The sequence below is a fragment of the Polistes canadensis genome, unplaced genomic scaffold (genome assembly GCF_001313835.1).
Source record: "Polistes canadensis isolate GaletaPanama2010 unplaced genomic scaffold, ASM131383v1 scaffold_155, whole genome shotgun sequence".
Taxonomy (NCBI): domain Eukaryota; kingdom Metazoa; phylum Arthropoda; class Insecta; order Hymenoptera; family Vespidae; genus Polistes; species Polistes canadensis.
The window spans coordinates 123,118-141,054 of record NW_014569702.1 but is presented as its reverse complement, the minus strand read 5'-3'; the positions used below and the strand labels follow the sequence as shown (position 1 = coordinate 141,054).

Here is a 17,937-nt window from a genome sequence, read left to right as displayed (position 1 = left end):
TCGTTTCATTCCACTTTATATATATATATATATAATTTATATATATATATATATATATTTTCACAATTTTATTTGCATAAATTAATAAATATAATCATCAGTATTTGAAACTACATGCATATCCATTAAAATAGTAAACATTTTTTTATAATAAGATATTAAATAACTTTTAATAAGCTGTTTATACGTCATATTCATTTGTAGTTAAATTATTGATAAGCAAAGTTGTTTCAAAATTGTAGGAATTCATTATACGAGTATAACAAATAGTACATCCTAATTATGGAGTAATATATTGAAATGTTCATTTCTCTGAAAACATACAATGTAATGTAACTTCCTAAGATCAATAATAAATTTTTAATCTAGTTTTTTTTTCTTTTTTTTGTCTTCAGTTAAACATTTTTTTAAAACATTCTTGTGCTATCATTCATTGAAATACTATTGTATTATTGTAGAAGATAAGTTACGTACAAAATTATATCTAAAATAATGCATACATGTTATCTCGTATCACAAATTAATACCTCGGAGCATGAACCTCCCCTCGCCCTTCTCTATATAAATATATACGCACACAAATACTTGTGTGTTTATTCGTATATATGCGATAGAACCAATTAGTTACCTGCATAAGACGATGGCCCACACACTCGCACACATCATTAGAACACTTTATTTAACATTTTGTTATAAATCGTTTTATCATATTTGCTTTATAATTACAAAACAGATGCAATTAATTGTTGAACATGCAGCTATTCGTTTAATCTTTTAAATATTTAATAATTATTGAATTATTATTTAATTTAATAATTTAATCATTATTAAATTGATCAAAGAGGAAATGATACATGAATTAGCTCTAAAGCCAGCTTAGACTTGGCACTTGACAACAAATGTTCGGTAATAGTGTAATGTCTTTTTGTGCTTGACAGTGCTGCATTTGATTACGCATCATAATAATATAACGAATTATTATCATCATTTCTTATGAATTCATATAAATAATTAAATGATGGAAAATATTTTCGAATTATATGAAATAATTTATATAGATGCCGCAGTAGATATTCGTATTTGATTTGTTAAATACATTCTTAAAATTGTCCTACACAGTGGTGATTCGCCTAAGTTGCTGATCGATATGTGCTCGATCATTAATGAAACGTCACACATTGAAAATAAATTATATTTTAAAGTTCTTGATGTTTTTCATCTTGATTTCGTTCATTATTCGTTTTCGAATTATCATTGTTTGACAAATTTAATGTATCCTCCGTTGCATCTGTCGTATTTGATTCTAAAATATTTTCCAATTTTTTATCTTCCGCCTCTATATTTTCCGGATTAGATTGTTCTGACTGAGTATCAGGATCAGGAACCGATGTTGATTCTATATTCGGTAATTGCGTTTTATTTGTTGCTTGATCAGTTTTATTTTCCATATTATTCGTTGTTTCTGGTTTTGGTCTCCAAATTTTGGCCTTATTTACAAGATATTTAACTTCTCTATCAAGTAGTGCCATTTTATTTGCAATATCACGAACTTTATATTTTATCGGTTCGTATAATGGTGTTTCAGCAAACGATTTAATGATTGTATCATGATATTCCTAGATAAATAAAATAATTACATATGAATTCGTAAAATAATCAATCGCATAGTATATTATAATAGTATATTATTGCGATTATATATACCTTTGTTTCGTTGATCACTTTTTCCAATGTTTCAATTTCTACTTGTGTAAACATGTCATTATTTTGACTTATGTTACGCATATTTCGCAAAAATACAGAACTTCCATTTAACATAGACACCAATCCTTTCAGCACTTCTGGTCGTTCTTTATGTTCAAAAACTCTTTCATATACGTCACTTGTCAACTTTTGTAATTGCATTAATTTTTCCTCATATATTTCTGCGGTTGCTTCAAATCCATCTTCATATAACCATTCAGAAATTTCTGCGCAAGCTTTTAATATTTTCTCCGCTTCCCCAGAAGTTGCTGCAGCTATATAAAACTCCGTTTCTAATTTTTGTTGTGCATCAATCACAAATGCTTCAAGATTATTTAAAGCTGTTTCACGTCGTGTTTTTTCTCGATCATGTTGATCAAGGTGATGAATCCTGTCAAAATAAATAAAAATACATTTTTGGATACATATATACAAATAATATATTTGATTTGAATGATACTTACTTTTCAATCGATTCCGAAAATTTCTTTTCATCCAATGTCTTTGAACCTAATATAATTTCTTCGGCTTTAATAGGTTCTTTAATCGTTACAATAACAGGTTTCTTTTCCTTTTCAGATTTCTCTGTCTTGTTTCCTGCTTTGCCTTCATTCAACTTGGTCTGATTTTTGCTCTGAGATTTATCTTCAGTTTCTTTCTGAGAATCTGGATATTCAGACTCTTCGTGCACCGGCTTAATATTTTCTTTTGGTGGTTCTTCTGTAGTTTCATCTTTTTCCTTATTATCTGAACCTGTAATGTAGTATGTAAGTAAATATGAGAAACTTAAGCTTGAATGTTTTTATCATCATTTTTTGCAAAGTCTTTAACACAGACCTGCAAATAGTTTACTAATAGTTGAACCAAGCATTGAAAATGTACCCTCTTCTTCCTCAGCGGTGCTTCCCGTTTTTTCTGACACCAACTCTATATTTATTAAATTAAGTAAACCACTGTCATCCAAGTTAAAATGAGCTTTTATCCCTTTACTTTCGGCTCCTTCTTTAGAATGCTTTTCTAAAGCTTCAGCCACACCTGTCAATTTTATAGTTGATAAGTTCAAATTTCCAATGGCACTGTAATCATATAAATACAAATTTTTGCATTAATAATATGCATATTAAATGACGATAAATTCAGAAAAACACATACCGTATGGATTATGTATATGTACTTACTCTATTTCATTAACAGGTAAATGATCTAGTTCTGCATAATTTACATGAAATTCGAAATCTTCATTATGCTTGTTAAATGTAATTATCTTTTTTTGTGGATAAGCATTCATCTTATTAAAAAGAGTTCTTCTAACCTGTAGACAATGTATGTGTATTATTATGATTAAATTTCAATATTCACAGATGAGCATAGAAATGATGAACTTCATAATTGTTACCTGTTTTATTTTGCCATCTGCATTTCTATCAAATACAATTTGAATAGGGAATAAAACAGCATCTTTCGTTATAAACTTTTTGACTTTAAAACCTTGACTGAGATCTGCCGCTTTATAAACGGCACCTAATGCAGCAGATTCATCTGTATTCATGTTTTTAGATAAGTCTGTTTTGACATATTCCATCAATTTTTCTTGGATTTTTGGCATACGTGTACCAGCTCCGACCAATATTACTTGAGATATTACATCCATTGTTAAAGCTAAAATAATATATAATACAGTTTTTGTGTACAATGAATTTTCTTAATATAACTTGTTAGTCAAACCTCTCATGTATTTAGAAAATTTACCTGAAGTTTCTAGGGCAATTTTGACAGGATTTGACACGCGTTCAAATAGATCGGAGCAAATATTTTCGAAAGTTTCTCTGGTAACTTGTAACCGAAAATCGTAATCATCTATCAGACCTTCGATTTGGGCATAATGATCAGCATTAGCGCTAAGCACATTTTTAACGCGTCCAGCCTCTTTGAAGAGTTTTGCCATAGCTCTTGGACTATTGAATACGGAATTAGGAGTTTTATTTAAAGCATCAAACTCTTTAGCCAAATAATTTTGCAGTCTGATTTGCATTTCTAATCCTCCAAGGGTACGATCATATCCTACACCCAATATGTTAACATGAGGATTAGTTTCGACAAATCCTTTTTCCTTCGTCTTAACATTTTGATAACTGACTACAGTTGCCGTCGTACTGCTGGCACCCATATCATAAAACATTACATACTGCACAGAGTCATTAATTTCTTTTCTACGAAATATACCGTAATTCAATGCGACTGCGGTATAGTCGTTGATAAGTTGCAATACTTTGATTTTCGCAAGTTCAGCTGCTTGCAACAGGGCTCTTCTTTCAGCTTGATTGAAATATCCTGGCACAGTGATCACCGCTTCATTAACTTTTTGTCCAGCTGAAAATTCTGCAAATTCTTTTCCTTTATGAAGTATCTGTGCGAGTAATTCCTCTGGTGTATGGGTAATATTTTCATAAAGTTTAAATGCTATTGTTTGACGTTCGTCGTCAGCTATAATATCATGATAAGGAAATCTCTTGGAATAAAGTTTAACCATTGGATTATCTATAGATTTTCCTAAAAGATCTAATATGTAAGAGAAAGTGCTTTGTGGAAATCTAAGTCCTACAACTTGCGCATCTTCGCCAAATGTCCGTTCTCCATCTCGAAATGCTATTGTAGCTGGAGTTTTTCTTTTTGACTCCTTATTCAAAGCTATTTCCATAGGTACACCTGGCTACAAAAATAAAGAACATTTTGGATAATTTAATTGTTAAATTTAAGTTTTATTTTATTTATTTATTATATTATAAGTATAATAATTATCAGAAACTTTAATTAACAACAATTAAATATATTTTACGTACAGAAACGATTGCAACTTTCATCCATTCACTACCAATGTCAATGCTCATTACAGCTATTTCTTCACTTTGACCGATTAAAGTAGCGATTACGACTACAAACAGCGTTATCGCTGACATTTTAACACATGTGATTTCCATCTCTCTCTCTATGCAATAGAAAAACGAAACAATTATTAAATAATTCTTGTCAACGGTACCGATATATACGAGCACGAGGAAAATTACTTTGCTATTAAATTTGGTTATGACTACCGGCAGGCTTAAACAGTTATCCAAACTAGAAATATTACGTGTCAAAACTTATTACTTTACCTTTCACTTCTCAGAAAATTTTATATAAAAAAGAATAAATTTTATTTTTATATCATTAGGAACGCACAAATATTGTTAACATCACAAAGCTAGTTAACAACAAACGTTTTAAACTATCAAAAAACAGAACGCACTTGCGACTTTCGTGATATCTGTATGAAACATGTGTTTGTGTGGCATAATATCATTGGTTGCGGATTCTTTAAAGGTGATATTTTATTGGGCCGCGTTGGCAAATCAAAATTGATTAGGATTGACAAAAAATGACGTTAATAAAATATAAAAAATAAATTGATAAGCAATTGCGAATGAATTATAGCATTTTTTTCTCTCTTCTTATATAATTTTATAATTATTGTAATATTTACTGCATATCAAAATGTTAAAGTCGATGAAAATAAGGAAAAAGAAATAGATGATTTGTACTTATATATATATATATATACACACAGTGAGTTACATGAGTATTCGTACCTTATAGCTTTTCGTATGTAAGCTTTCAAACCCATATAAACTTCATAGAACTGATTCACTGTATGTCAATAAATTCTATATTATTAAGTAAAGAAATCATTTCATTGTTCATGGTATAAACTAAAGCATAAAAGATTGAACAAAATTATTGTTAGATTATACCGCGTATTATTTCATACTATTAATTCATTATGAAAACATTTATTGTTTATGTAAAATAAAATTAAAATTAAATAAAATCTTCGTTAGGAAAAGCAGATATTCGGATTGAATTTTAAACAAGTTAATAAATATTAATATACAATTAAAAAAAAACTGGACATAACGGATAAAAAATACCTTTTACAGCACTGGAAGTGATTATGTCTTATGTATCACACAAGTATATATAATATACTTCTTATATTATTAAAACGATTACAAAAATCTATCAGAATATTTCTTTACACGTAATTATTAGCAACTTCATAGATATAAGGGCATTACTACTGTGTGTACTTCAATGTAATTATTTATAAATAGAGAGTAATAACATTTTTATATTCACTTAAATATCATTTGAAGCATTAAGATCATCGCATCCACATTTAAATCATTTTTACAATATCTTTGGATTACAATTTTCAATGTATGGGTTATTAATGGTATTATTACCATACACATCTATATGTAAGCTTTATGCAAGATAAAAAAGCAAATAATACTTTGTTCTTGCACTTGTATGATCAGCTGAATATTTGAGATTTCCATTGACTCAAGTAAAGTTGAAATATTTATAATGTGCTAGCACATTTTGAAAATCATAGTATATTAATAATTAAAAGTAATCCTTTGTGTAACTTTTGTATAGGTTTATCAAAATATCTCCGTTAATACTGATCTTCAGTTCGGCCAAATTTAAACGTCATAGATCCCAAGAATATAAATACATTTTGTAAAAATAATCCTATTCCGGGCCAGTAATGCTGAGCACCTAAAATATAATTATTTTAAATACCATTATAAATTTTTTTTCTATCATTACTTACTTAGAGCTACAAAGTCTGCGAACAAGATCCAACAGGCTGCAATAACTGCTGCAAAGCCTATAACAAAGCCCACGAATAACCAACTTCTGGCTCCTCTGACTCCTAAGCGCCCACCATTATAATCATCTCCTCTTATTTGAGCGTTTGATACTGAGTTGACCCTGTATTAGAAATAATTTATTTAAAAAAAATCTAGTTTAAGTTTGGCCAATAATCGTTAGCATGTATTACTTTATAAAAATAGATCTATTGTTTCATCAGTCTCAACAAATTAAATGAAACTTACATAAATAGAGATATTGTACCAAATACTCCACAGACGTGGTAAGCAGTTACCATCTCTGCAGGATATTTTGCATGAGCATCTATTATAAACCACCACCCTACAAAAAACTGCAACAATGTTTCATGAATAATAATAAATAGACAATCAATATTAAATGAATTAGTATTACACGATTAAAAATATATATGACGCACAATTAAAAAAAATTATATTTCTTAGTAATTATTAGAAATGATTAATTTTACCAATGTGCTAGCCAATATTGATACTAATGCATTTCGTTTTTCGACTCCTTCAAACCACACGCACGTTGGAATTTGTACATTTTCTAGGCAGGACGTCATTTTCGCTAATTCTTATTTACTCGACGTAAAACTTTACTCTGACAAGCGATAACTAACCTAAAATGACATGTCAACAAGGACTAAAAATAATAGCCAAAAATTTCACTAACTTGAAACAACAAATAATGAAGAAAAGAAATCTAACACCTGATTTAACGATTCTTTTAAATATACTCCTCCTATTTTTACTGCACTTTTTGAAATCAATTCCAGGGAACAAACTGTTTAGAATTTCTAGACGGTGGTAGGCTTGTATTCAAATCACTGAAAGAACGAACTTCATTGTTTTCAGTAGTTTTCCTATACATATATGTACATAACCTTAAATCTCATAAGATTTTGATACACAAACATAATAAAATTATTTATAAGTCGAGAAAAAATGAATATGAATTCAACAAAAAATGCATTACGTTCAATTTGTAAATTATTATTCAGGAAAACATCACCCGTTGTGGTATAGATTATTTATTTTCTAATTTAATTGTAATGACTAATGATTAAATATTTAATATTATAATATTATTAATACTTTTATATATTTAGTGTTTGAGTCCATTATTTATCAATGACTCATCACAGAATGATGCAGAAATTACAGAAGAAAATAAATTAAAATTACCAGATGTACAAACTATGACATATAGTTATTTGGTTAAACAGTCAACTTTAAAATCAATTAACAATGCTTCTGAACTTTTAACTATTACATTTTTAGCGATAGAAACTATCAGTGAAGAGTACAGGTGAATATAATCATAAATCATATAATGTTAAATTATTATTACACTAGTAATATTTGCAAGTTTTCTTTCAGGAAATCATTAATAAAATTAATAAACCTTTATAAAGAGTCTTCAGATAGTGACATGGTTGATTTGCATGAAGACACAATGGTTCAAATTAGAGCAGAAATCCAAAATAAAAAAGATATGCTTATGGTAAAAGAGAGCTTGAAATTTATTTAATAATTACTTTGCACATAGTACTAATCAATTGTTATCGTTTTCTTTTGTAGCAACTTGTTAGTTTTATGGAGTCTGTACGTAAAATGGCAGATTCAACTACAGAAATATGTTATATGTATGGAATGACTAATTTATGTTCTAGCCTTAGTCAAAGGATAGACGATGCAATTAAAAATATGGACAAAGAAATATATAATAATCAAAAATTAGAAAAAGAATTTAACTATGTACAGCAGGAATATATAATTAATGCTGACAAACATTGAAAAATATAAATAATTATAACCCCTCAGGAATGTTCCTATCAAAACAAAAATTATTAAAATATTTTTTTATTGCAGATAAGTCGTATATAAGGTGGAAGATATAGAAATAATTAAATATAATTTTACTGTATTACTTATCCTTAAAAAGAAATATTTAAACATCTAAATGGATTGTCACAATATGTCGACCAGGTACCATTACCAACCCAAGTGCTCTTGCTTCTGTGAGATCTTCGGATAGAAATTCTATACATGATCCCAAAATTACATTAGCGTCGCGATCAGTGCAAAGAAATGCACCCGTCAATACTCTACCATCAGTCATTTTAATTCGCAAATGTCGATTCAGCCATCCTCTTAATTTTTGTTTTGCAGGTGACTCCTCGCAATTAAAAGTCTGTAATTATTTAACAAATTAGTCATAAAATACCTTTGCAAATAATAAAATATTATGAACGTTGGTTATGATATATACAAATTTATAAAATATATAAATTACTAATTTATTTATTTATATTATTAATTACCTCTCCGTTTCCATGAACGTACTCTTCTTTTGACATATTTATTTGACTTTATTCCTTCTTTCGCGTTATAATTGTCTTTATACAAAACAGTAATATTACAAAATATCAGATACTGTTTACTTCATCAGTTTAGCCAAATTAAAGAATTGATCGTGATTTTAGTAACATATTTTATCTTGACCAAAAGAAACTATAATATGTCAAACATTGAAAGGCATGTATTCATGATTAAATCGAAATCACTCTTTCCAAACAATACGTCTGTACCTATCTTCAGTATGAAAAAATGAGCAACTTGATTGGTTTCTTTTTTACAGTGGTACAAGTAATTTTCGAACTTAATCGTAATCTTATTTAATTTTGTTACTGCATTTAAATTAAAACGATTGTTTATTGAAAATATATCGTTTAATTCAACATGTGCAATTTATTTGGGCATAATGTTATTGTGTATAATGATGTGCATGTGAGATAGTTGGTTGACATACTATCCCTGACACAATAAAAGTACATATATTCTAAGAAATTTTTGAATAAACATTTTCTATATCTTTATACAATTAAAATGCATGAAGCATATAAAAAGACACCTATATTAAATATAACAGTGCAAATAGAGTCTATGTTTGCATATGGTATGTAAAAACTAACCTTTTCATAACATACAATGACAATTTATTTGTTGTTCTCATATATTTTTCATACAGCTTAAATATCCGCACATATATTGTTTAAATTTGATCTGAATATTTAGTATTTTATATTTCAGATGACAACTTATTGATTGGTACAAGAGAAGGACAAATTTTTATGTACAATGTTCCTTCTAAATTGGATGAAACTCATAAGTTAGAATTGTTACGCCATAGTAAAAATTTTAAAAAGCGTATCACTCAAATAGCTGTTGTAGCGGAATATAATTTATTAATTTTACTTTCAGGTAATACCCCATTGGTTTTAAGTCGTTTTAATTATGTTATAAAATAATAAATCTCTTCGTACAGATGGCATAGTTTCTATTCATGATCTCAATTCGTTGAATTTCCAATTAATCTGCCAGTTGCAAAAAACAAAGGGAGCAACGTTGTTTGCTTTAGATGTGAAGAAAACAGAAAGTTCTACAGATGAAAAAAATACTGTTGTACGTTTATGCGTTGTTGTTAAACGTAAACTGCAACTGTATCATTGGAAAGGCAAAAAATTTGAGGAGTGTGATAATTTTGAATTAACAGTACCAGACATACCACGTGAATTATCATGGTATTATTATTTATTGTCCCCTAAAAGAATACCGAATACTTATTTACATCATTTAAATATATTTTATATGCAGGTGTGGAGAAATTCTAATATTAGGATTTCGTGGTTTATCCTATACTATTTTGGAATTAACCGGTAAACCTAAGGAACTGTTTCCTACCGGAAAATCGCCAGAGCCCAGTGTTACTAAATTATCAGATGATTCTTTCGTATTAGGAAAAGATTTATGTTCTATTGTCATGGATACCAAAGGAGATCTAATGCAGCATAATCCTATTAAATGGTCAGATACTCCAAGCGCCATAGGTAAAAATTTGTATTTGATATGAACAATGAGTTCAAGAAGGAAAGAGTATTATTTTACTTTTTGCAATTTTTTCTTTTTAGCTTGGGATGACCCTTACTTACTTGGTATTGTACATGACAGATTAGAAGTATATACTTTAGAAGGTTGCTTACAAATTCAGACGATAAAAGATTTAAATAAAGCTAGACTTATATGTAGATGTAGGCAAGGCAAAGTCTTTGTAGCATCTATGAGTAGCGTATGGTGTGTGAGAGCTGTTGATGTAACTCAACAGATTAGAAATTTACTCGAACAAAATCAATTTCAATTAGCATTGAAATTAACAGTATGTACAAATCTTGTATTCATTGTATTCTAAATGTTTTTTTTTTAAATTAAATTAAAAAATAAATACATTACGTAAATATATATATTTTTTTTCAGAGTTTATCAGATATAATAGAAGAGGAAAAGGCCAAACAGACATACAAAATACAAACTCTATATGCGCATCATTTGTTTTATGAAAAAAAATTTCAAGAAGCTATGAATTTATTTTTGGAACTTAGAACTGATCCTTACGAAGTGATAAGATTATTTCCTGACTTAGTAACGCCATCGAGTAATAATCACGAGCTCAGCGATTCAGCAACGAACTTACCAAAACTTCCAAACCATGATTTAGAAAAAGGTTTATGCGCATTAATAATGTTTCTAACAGACGTTAGACACAAATTATTAAGTGATACAAAAACAAAAGATAAGGATAATCATAAAGATAAAAATGTAATGGAAAGTGAAAAAAATCTGACTGCCGTAGCTACTGAGCAATTGTTAAAGATCATTGATACTACTCTACTCAAATGTTATTTACAGGTAAGAAGCAAACATAATTTTTGTAGAATTCTTTTTAAGTCCTATACAAAATCTTATGATTTTACAGACGAACGATGCACTGGTAGCATCTTTACTAAGATTAAACCACTGTCATTTGGCAGAAGCTGAAAAGACTTTACTTATATATCAGAAATATCCAGAACTTATTATATTATATCAAACAAAAGGACAACATAGAAAGGCTTTAGAGCTATTAGAAAAGCATGCCAAAGAAAACGATTCTAGTTTGAAGGGAACTGAAAGAACTATCCAATATTTACAGCATCTTGGCAAAGATCATATGGATTTAATTCTTAAATTCGCAGGTTGGGTCTTAGAAGAGGATCCTGAACAAGGACTCAGAATATTTATGGAAGATATACAAGTACGTTACTGTGTATTACTTATAGAGTACATTTTGTACTGATACTTCTTGTCTATTTTTAGGAAGTCGAGCAATTGCCCAGACCAAAGGTATTGGATTATCTCCTACGTTGTCACAAAGATTTGGTTATAACATATTTAGAACATGTGGTGCATATATGGGAAGATACAAATCCATTATTTCACAATGTTTTAATACATCAATATAAGGAAAAAAGCCTAATTTCTATGAATGAAAATGCAACACCCGCTGAAAAAGAGATATCCCAACACATAAGACAGAAATTGCAACAATTTTTGGAGAAATCCGTATATTATACACCAGAAACAATATTGGTGCATTTCCCGTTTGACTGTTTATTCGAAGAACGTGCAATTATTTTAGGAAGACTTGGGCGTCATCAACAAGCTATATCAATATATATTAATCTTTTGAATAATGTACAAGGTGCAATAGAATATAGCAATAACGTATATGAAAGATGTCAAAGTAAGTACATGGATTCTTATTTAAAAGAATATTCTTTTTATTTAGCTGTAAATAATAATTATTACTTTGTAAAGATGAAGAGAAAGCGGATAAACAAAAAAAATCTGATGGAGCAGACGAAGTTTATGTAATGCTTATTAATCAACTATTAAAACCTGATAATGCAGGAGCTCTAATGGCCGGTATGTAATTTTTTCATAATTTATTAATTAATGTATGATAATTAAAATATAATGTTTTGCTTTGTTATTATATATTTGTGATTATGTTACGATTAAAAATGTTTCATCATCTCACAGGTTGTAATACAAATGTACAACGTAGCGCACAACCGGATCCAGAAATGGCATTGCACTTACTCGAAGAACATGCTTCAAAAATAAATCCATTGAAAGTTTTAGAAATTCTACCGGATACAGTACCGATTGGTAGAATAAAACGTTTTTTAGAAGTTAGTCTTCAAAATAATTTAAACACAAGACGTAAAACCCAAGTTTTAAAAGGCTTACTTTATGCGGAACATTTGCAAGTACAAGAACAACGTATGCATTATGAGTCACAGAGTGTTCTTATGACAGAATTTAATATATGCCCTGCATGTAAAAAACGATTCGGTAATCAAAGGTTTGTATTATCTCGTATTTTCTAGATTTGAAATGTACATGAATCTAAGAAGATATTATCTATTCTTTTTTATAGTGCATTCGCAAGATACCCCAACGGCGATATCGTGCATTATTCGTGTCAAGATCGTAAAGGATGAACAAATATTGTAGTGAAATTATTACAGATAATATATGTAAGTTAAATATGTATGTGTATATATATTTATATAGATATAAAAATGCTCTTTTTTTATCAAGTAAAAGACCGCTAATATTCTATTTTTTTCAATATATTAATAACTATTAAATGCCAATCGATGTATTAATAATATGCTGTATGATATTGTATAAGATTCCAATTGATAGTAATGCATTATAACAGATAAAAGAGAGAGAGAGAGAGAGAGAGAGAGAGAGAGAGAGAGACAGAGAGATGAATAATTAATACTTTCAAGAACTATTTAATATTTTTTATTTATTTGTACAAATGTTCTTTTTTTATGATTATTTTAATAGAAATGATAAATGTTGATTTATATTTTCCATGATTATAAAAAAAAAATTAGAAAAATTAAATCAACAAAGAATATATAGAAGATGGGGCGTGCCCGATCCAGAATGTGTTATAAACAGGGCCGATGATGTCATAGACGATGGTTTGTATTCCTACGCCTGCACGGTAAGCATGCAGGTACATACAAGTACCGATGCTTCTACCGGTCTGAATGCATCTTACCGGTTTCCGATTTTTGTAGACGTACATTGAAATGTAATTTAATAATTATTACAGAAATTCAATCCTCCTTCTCGAGAGAACAGATTGAACCATTACAAGCACCGTTATCTTACTTTAATAACAACATCTAAGCTTAATATGTTTAATTTGAACAGAATTCATGTAACCAAAATTTATATTTATGTAACGCGAGCAATGGAAAGTAACGAGTTTTATTTAGGATTAAAAGATAGATACAATTATCTTCATTGTTTCAATACAAACGTACGATGTATGTAGAAGAAAGATATCAAGTTAGTAATTACGGCAATTAAATATAAGTAAGTTTCTTCTGCCAGTAGCAGTATACTGAGTGCAATCGAACACACCTTATTATTTTGAATTGAAAATAATATTATGCATTTATATATATGTGATATTATTTACAAAGAAAAGTGTGATATAAAATAGTTTATTTGTATTAGCATTTATTCGGCTTTTCGATATCGTAAGATGAAAATAAATACGAAAGCATTTTTTGAAATTTCTTGTGGAAGCGATGCATTATTGCAAAATGAATCTTGATAAGGTAGAGCAAGACATTTTCGTAGTTAAACGGATCAACGAAGTCGGTGAACGGGACTAGTTGTCGACGGCGTAGGTCGACGCCGTGCGCGGTCAGTCGGTTGCGCGCCGGTCGAGTGTGCGGACGGACTTGTCGTCGGTGGTTTATTTGGTGTACTTGGGCGGGATTTTATGCGAGTTGTGGGATCGAACAGTGTAGCAGGGTGTCCCTTCGTAAGGGTAAGTGCAACTAATCAAAGAGTTTCATTTCAAAAAAGTTAAAATCGATTAAAAATTGTCTATCGGTTATCGCGAGACGGCCAGATCGTCGACATAAAAATGGCGTGCGGCAATGATGGGAGTTCCCTATCTCTCTCTTTCTTTTTCATTTGATCGGATTTATCGTTTATTTCAATACTTTTAATCATCCTTACGTATTGAAAATGCAAAATATTGCGTAGGTGTGAAACGGTCATCGCGAAAGAATGTTATTCTGCGAAAGATTATTTTGCTTGGTTGTGATTCGCCTCGTTCCTTGGCATCGATTCCACCGGGCGAACGTGTCTCTTTGCCCCTCTCTCTTTCTCCATTTCTACCTTCCAAATGAAATTGCGTCAGGGTTTTTCTCCAGCATCATCTTAAATGCCAATTAAAACGCATTTACGATTGGTAGATTAAAGCCGGCGAGGAAGTAAATAAGTGCTTCCTCTTGATACTCCATTGGAGAGATATTGAATATGTTGTTCCATCCCTCTCCCTCGTTCGCTTTGTTCACCTGTCAAGACATGGACCGAGAACCGTTGTCGTTGCTCGCCAACCGTTGACCCAATTCTCGCAGTTCTTCCCATCGGATATCTCTCTGTCGAGGCAAGCAAGCAAGCAGGTCGCTTTTACTCGTCGATGCGTGAACTCGTAAACTCGCGCTTTCAGTCATCCGCGTCCGGTCGTTGATCGATTCTCCCTATTCTCTTTCTCTTCCCTTCTTTCAAGAGGAGCCAACTGCAAGGGAAGGACTTTTATACAGCTCTTTAATCAGCGTCTATGCAAGACACTTGCATCATTTTCGAGAAAAAGAGGCTTTCTCTCTTCTTCTTCCTCCTCCTCCTCCTTCCGTGCGACAACTCCCTCGACTCACAATTTATTCAAATCGTACGTTATCTATGTTTTCGTAACTCTATATCGAAATAATCAAAATGTTTTCTACAAATTTTCTTTAACGATGCTTACGTTCCTACGTTGCAACATAGGCAAGTAGAATTTCAAATGGGACGATCGTCGACGGATGTAGAAATACAACCGGTGGCATTATTAGTTACCGTCTTTGACCGTTTCAACGATGCTCGCTACGTGTAACTGTCTCTTTTGTTCTTTTTTTCTTTTTGGTATCTATAGATAGCTTTTACCTCTCATAGTTAGCGTTTCTCTCTTCACTCGTCGTCTACGATCGATTTCGTCATTATGCTGGGGATTCGGATCTGACAATGAGTCACTGTCAAAAGCGTGCTTGCATTAAGTGACAGTAAAACGTTAAGGTCACCAGCGCGGCTTGAACTAAACGATCGAACTGACTTTTGACAAATGAGGAGATTTTCTTAGATTATCGCCCACTCGCACCCACTCTGGCTTCTTCGGTACCGTTGACCTCTCTTTCATGTCTTCATTTTGTTGAGAGCGTTAAGAAGAATCGGTGTCTTCCTTTCGTACATCCCCCGTTTTCGTTCGTTTGAACGAGTTTAATCAATTCTCTCCGGGTCTCGTGTTTACAGTTACGTCACCGACGAGCGCCATGGGTGTGAACGTCTTTGGAATATTTGAATAAATTATTTACTCCGCGGTAGTCTGTTCTATTCGGAAGTGAATCGCCTTCGAGAGCATCGACGCTATGACGGTAATCATGATATCATCGAGAGAACGAGAGATATCAATTTTACTATCTTTCATCATTTAATGCAGAGATTCTCAACCTATCTGCCGGCCGATCAAATATATTATAGCTCAAATTTACCTGTATGTATTTAAATATATTACTTGCAACAACGATTGTTTTGGAGATTTTTTGTACAAATTAAGCATTTTTTAAAATAAGGTAACAGCAGAATCATTTCGTGGCCCATAGGTTGAGAAACGCTGACTTAACGTCCCCCTTCTCCTCCCTATCCCCTCTTTTACCGTTGATTTATTTTTTAAATTCACATTTTTATCTTTTCTACTTCTAATCATCCTTCGGCGAGAACGCAGTGTTTGTTTAATTGGTTATTTTAAATGGCGTATTCGGTGACATATGAACGAAGTGAACTTTTAGTCGAGTTTCCGTTTGTCGATCGGTATTAGCGCTTGACGAGTATTTGGAGAGGATTCGAAAGGCTCCAAAGGTTGACATCGACTTTAATTAATCGCCCTGGCAATTCGGATGTCCGTCTTTAATTAAGCGAATTTGCCTCGATGCGCTTCGTACTCGCATTACTGAGTTCGATTCTACGCGCGCGCACACACACACACATATAACTTGTAACTTGCATACGTGGAAGAGTTAAAGGTCGTAAAAACAAGCCTATGCTGTGGTCCCCGCTTTGAACGAGTATGCTTGAAGCTGAGGAACCGCGAGTAAAAAGAACTGACGTCAGTTAAATATCGTACCGTTAATCCGTTCTACGGATGGATATGTAACTTTGTAAGACCGTCCAAGAGAATGATCAATTGTAGTTACTATTTTCAAACTCCGTTATGTTCGTTAATATTTTTTTCTTTTTCTTTACTAATTAGAAAAAACTTATTTCTTTCAAAATAAAGATACGTGGGGTTCTCTTATCTTATTCTGTAATAAATATTTTATTTGAATTTTGATTTTTGGTGGACGCAACATTTTTTTGGAATGATCGATTTCATTCTCTTTGTTTTTACCTTTTTTATTTCTATAATCTGGCAGAAATATCCCGAAAAAATGGAACACTTTCGAATTGGTTTCATGGGCGTGCCACTTTTGTTTAATCTTTAACTTTTCTTACATTGGTACGTTCGACGATAGGAAAAGAAAGACTTCGAGAACGTGTACGTGAGTAACTTTTCTACAATTCCTTCTTCTTACAATTTTTCACGAAACACTGATATTTTCGAATATCTCGAATGTAGTATATAGATGCATATTTAGTTTTATCTTTCTTTTTATTTCGCAAGAGCCAGTAGTCTTAGCTAATTAGAATGATTTCAAGGACAGGTTGCATAATTTGCATATACATCTTTGCTTGGTTTTATAAGAGTGCGTGCATCTGGCAATAAAAAAGAAACTTTTAAAGTTATGTCTAGTATCTTCTGCAAGATAGTAATGTATCCGATGCATCGTCGTAACCTCGATGCGTCGATCGACCGCAAAACGTTAACCGTTCTTTCTGGTATCGACGAACAACTCATTTCATAGGATATTCAATGCGATCAAACAAAAAAATCAATAACTTTGATAGTTCTTGCGAGTTACAATTTTAGACAGGCAACAGTAATTATAAAATTTTATGAAATTACATAAAAAAAGATACAGAACAGAGGTAGAAAAAGAGGTAGAAAAAGAGAGAGAAAAAGAGAGAGATAGAGATAGAACCCACAATCGATCGATATATACCCTAAATAATTATTAATTAATCGAAAAGAAATGTACATTGTAATCTAAAAACATGGATTTACTTTTCGATGTACCTTCTTGTTTGAAATCCACCGTTAGACTGGCTCCGTTGTTCTCTATGAAAGTTTTTTTTATTAAATGTTGTTTATATGATTTTCCAAAAGTTGCGCATGTGTGTAATAAGAATATTATTTGTAATAAATAGAAATTAAGAGAATAACGTTCTAATTTTAGCATTTTTCTCATATTTATGTAATTGTTTAAACTAGAGTATATTTTTTCTAACGTTCCGGTGACTTCGAAGGGGGAAATTGTCATCGAAAAAAATATCACATCGAAATTATTTAATATTAAAA

At 31.0% G+C, this 17,937-nt stretch overlaps 6 protein-coding genes across 11 annotated transcripts in view; 3 read left to right on the top strand and 3 right to left on the bottom strand.

The window, feature by feature from the left end:
• Positions 1-273: 273 nt before the first annotated feature.
• LOC106788864 (hypoxia up-regulated protein 1) lies at positions 274-5,057 on the bottom strand. 2 transcript variants are annotated; one of them, XM_014752538.1, is made up of 9 exons: positions 4,896-5,057; positions 4,584-4,729; positions 3,493-4,453; positions 3,140-3,402; positions 2,922-3,055; positions 2,581-2,819; positions 2,208-2,496; positions 1,705-2,134; positions 274-1,616 (listed from the first exon to the last, which is right to left on the bottom strand). In XM_014752538.1, exons 2-9 carry the CDS (start codon positions 4,719-4,721, stop codon positions 1,197-1,199), a joined length of 2,874 nt encoding a protein of 957 aa, XP_014608024.1. In that variant the 5' UTR covers positions 4,722-4,729; positions 4,896-5,057; the 3' UTR covers positions 274-1,196. The 2 variants fall into 2 exon arrangements, with proteins under 2 accessions (XP_014608024.1, XP_014608025.1); XM_014752539.1 differs by lacking the exon at positions 4,896-5,057 and adding an exon at positions 4,809-4,873.
• An 813-nt stretch (positions 5,058-5,870) lies between these two features.
• LOC106788862 (transmembrane protein 50A) lies at positions 5,871-7,274 on the bottom strand. Of its 2 annotated transcripts, XM_014752536.1 has the most exons (5): positions 7,173-7,274; positions 6,929-7,084; positions 6,684-6,790; positions 6,398-6,558; positions 5,871-6,342 (listed from the first exon to the last, which is right to left on the bottom strand). In XM_014752536.1, exons 2-5 carry the CDS (start codon positions 7,025-7,027, stop codon positions 6,239-6,241), a joined length of 471 nt encoding a protein of 156 aa, XP_014608022.1. In that variant the 5' UTR covers positions 7,028-7,084; positions 7,173-7,274; the 3' UTR covers positions 5,871-6,238. The 2 variants fall into 2 exon arrangements, with proteins under 2 accessions (XP_014608022.1, XP_014608021.1); XM_014752535.1 differs by having other exon boundaries at positions 6,929-7,175.
• A 34-nt stretch (positions 7,275-7,308) lies between these two features.
• Positions 7,309-8,766, top strand: LOC106788861. The gene is made up of 4 exons (XM_014752534.1): positions 7,309-7,484; positions 7,574-7,773; positions 7,845-7,968; positions 8,046-8,766. Exons 1-4 carry the CDS (start codon positions 7,410-7,412, stop codon positions 8,259-8,261), a joined length of 615 nt encoding a protein of 204 aa, XP_014608020.1. The 5' UTR covers positions 7,309-7,409; the 3' UTR covers positions 8,262-8,766.
• LOC106788863 (N-alpha-acetyltransferase 38-B, NatC auxiliary subunit) lies at positions 8,311-8,961 on the bottom strand. Its single transcript, XM_014752537.1, has 2 exons — positions 8,789-8,961; positions 8,311-8,658 (listed from the first exon to the last, which is right to left on the bottom strand). Exons 1-2 carry the CDS (start codon positions 8,822-8,824, stop codon positions 8,416-8,418), a joined length of 279 nt encoding a protein of 92 aa, XP_014608023.1. The 5' UTR covers positions 8,825-8,961; the 3' UTR covers positions 8,311-8,415.
• Positions 8,962-9,048: 87 nt separating this feature from the next.
• Positions 9,049-13,123, top strand: LOC106788860 (vam6/Vps39-like protein). Its single transcript, XM_014752533.1, has 11 exons — positions 9,049-9,423; positions 9,558-9,728; positions 9,793-10,048; positions 10,122-10,354; positions 10,436-10,680; positions 10,779-11,210; positions 11,278-11,595; positions 11,658-12,084; positions 12,159-12,266; positions 12,384-12,708; positions 12,784-13,123. The coding sequence occupies exons 1-11, from the start codon at positions 9,354-9,356 to the stop codon at positions 12,845-12,847; spliced, it is 2,649 nt and encodes an 882-aa protein (XP_014608019.1). The 5' UTR covers positions 9,049-9,353; the 3' UTR covers positions 12,848-13,123.
• An 842-nt stretch (positions 13,124-13,965) lies between these two features.
• LOC106788825 (spectrin beta chain) overlaps positions 13,966-17,937 on the top strand; it is a 23,266-nt gene continuing 19,294 nt past the window's right edge. For 2 of the 4 annotated variants that reach the window (XM_014752429.1, XM_014752430.1), the window contains exon 1: positions 13,968-14,208. The gene's annotated coding sequence lies outside the window, so the exon portion shown is untranslated. Of the gene's footprint in view, positions 14,209-17,937 lie in introns of all 4 variants that reach the window. The other 2 variants (XM_014752427.1, XM_014752431.1) reach the window with 2 other exon arrangements.

What these genes read in the sequence shown, in the direction of transcription:
- LOC106788864 (XM_014752538.1), bottom strand. Translation starts at nt 4,721, where the DNA reads ATGGAAATCACATGTGTTAAAATGTCAGCGATAACGCTGTTTGTAGTC. An exon ending in TGAAAGTTGCAATCGTTTCT is followed by an intron (nt 4,454 to 4,583) that starts GTACGTAAAATA and finishes TTATTTTTGTAG; the next exon opens with CCAGGTGTACCTATGGAAAT. An exon ending in CAGATGGCAAAATAAAACAG is followed by an intron (nt 3,056 to 3,139) that starts GTAACAATTATG and finishes CATTGTCTACAG; the next exon opens with GTTAGAAGAACTCTTTTTAA.
- LOC106788862 (XM_014752536.1), bottom strand. Translation starts at nt 7,027, where the DNA reads ATGACGTCCTGCCTAGAAAATGTACAAATTCCAACGTGCGTGTGGTTT. An exon ending in GGTACAATATCTCTATTTAT is followed by an intron (nt 6,559 to 6,683) that starts GTAAGTTTCATT and finishes TTTCTAATACAG; the next exon opens with GGTCAACTCAGTATCAAACG. An exon ending in CGCAGACTTTGTAGCTCTAA is followed by an intron (nt 6,343 to 6,397) that starts GTAAGTAATGAT and finishes ATTATATTTTAG; the next exon opens with GTGCTCAGCATTACTGGCCC.
- LOC106788861 (XM_014752534.1), top strand. Translation starts at nt 7,410, where the DNA reads ATGAATATGAATTCAACAAAAAATGCATTACGTTCAATTTGTAAATTA. An exon ending in GGAAAACATCACCCGTTGTG is followed by an intron (nt 7,485 to 7,573) that starts GTATAGATTATT and finishes TTATATATTTAG; the next exon opens with TGTTTGAGTCCATTATTTAT. An exon ending in ATAAAAAAGATATGCTTATG is followed by an intron (nt 7,969 to 8,045) that starts GTAAAAGAGAGC and finishes TTTCTTTTGTAG; the next exon opens with CAACTTGTTAGTTTTATGGA.
- LOC106788863 (XM_014752537.1), bottom strand. Translation starts at nt 8,824, where the DNA reads ATGTCAAAAGAAGAGTACGTTCATGGAAACGGAGAG. An exon ending in ACGTTCATGGAAACGGAGAG is followed by an intron (nt 8,659 to 8,788) that starts GTAATTAATAAT and finishes AAATAATTACAG; the next exon opens with ACTTTTAATTGCGAGGAGTC.
- LOC106788860 (XM_014752533.1), top strand. Translation starts at nt 9,354, where the DNA reads ATGCATGAAGCATATAAAAAGACACCTATATTAAATATAACAGTGCAA. An exon ending in AGATACTCCAAGCGCCATAG is followed by an intron (nt 10,355 to 10,435) that starts GTAAAAATTTGT and finishes TTTTCTTTTTAG; the next exon opens with CTTGGGATGACCCTTACTTA. An exon ending in TATTTATGGAAGATATACAA is followed by an intron (nt 11,596 to 11,657) that starts GTACGTTACTGT and finishes GTCTATTTTTAG; the next exon opens with GAAGTCGAGCAATTGCCCAG.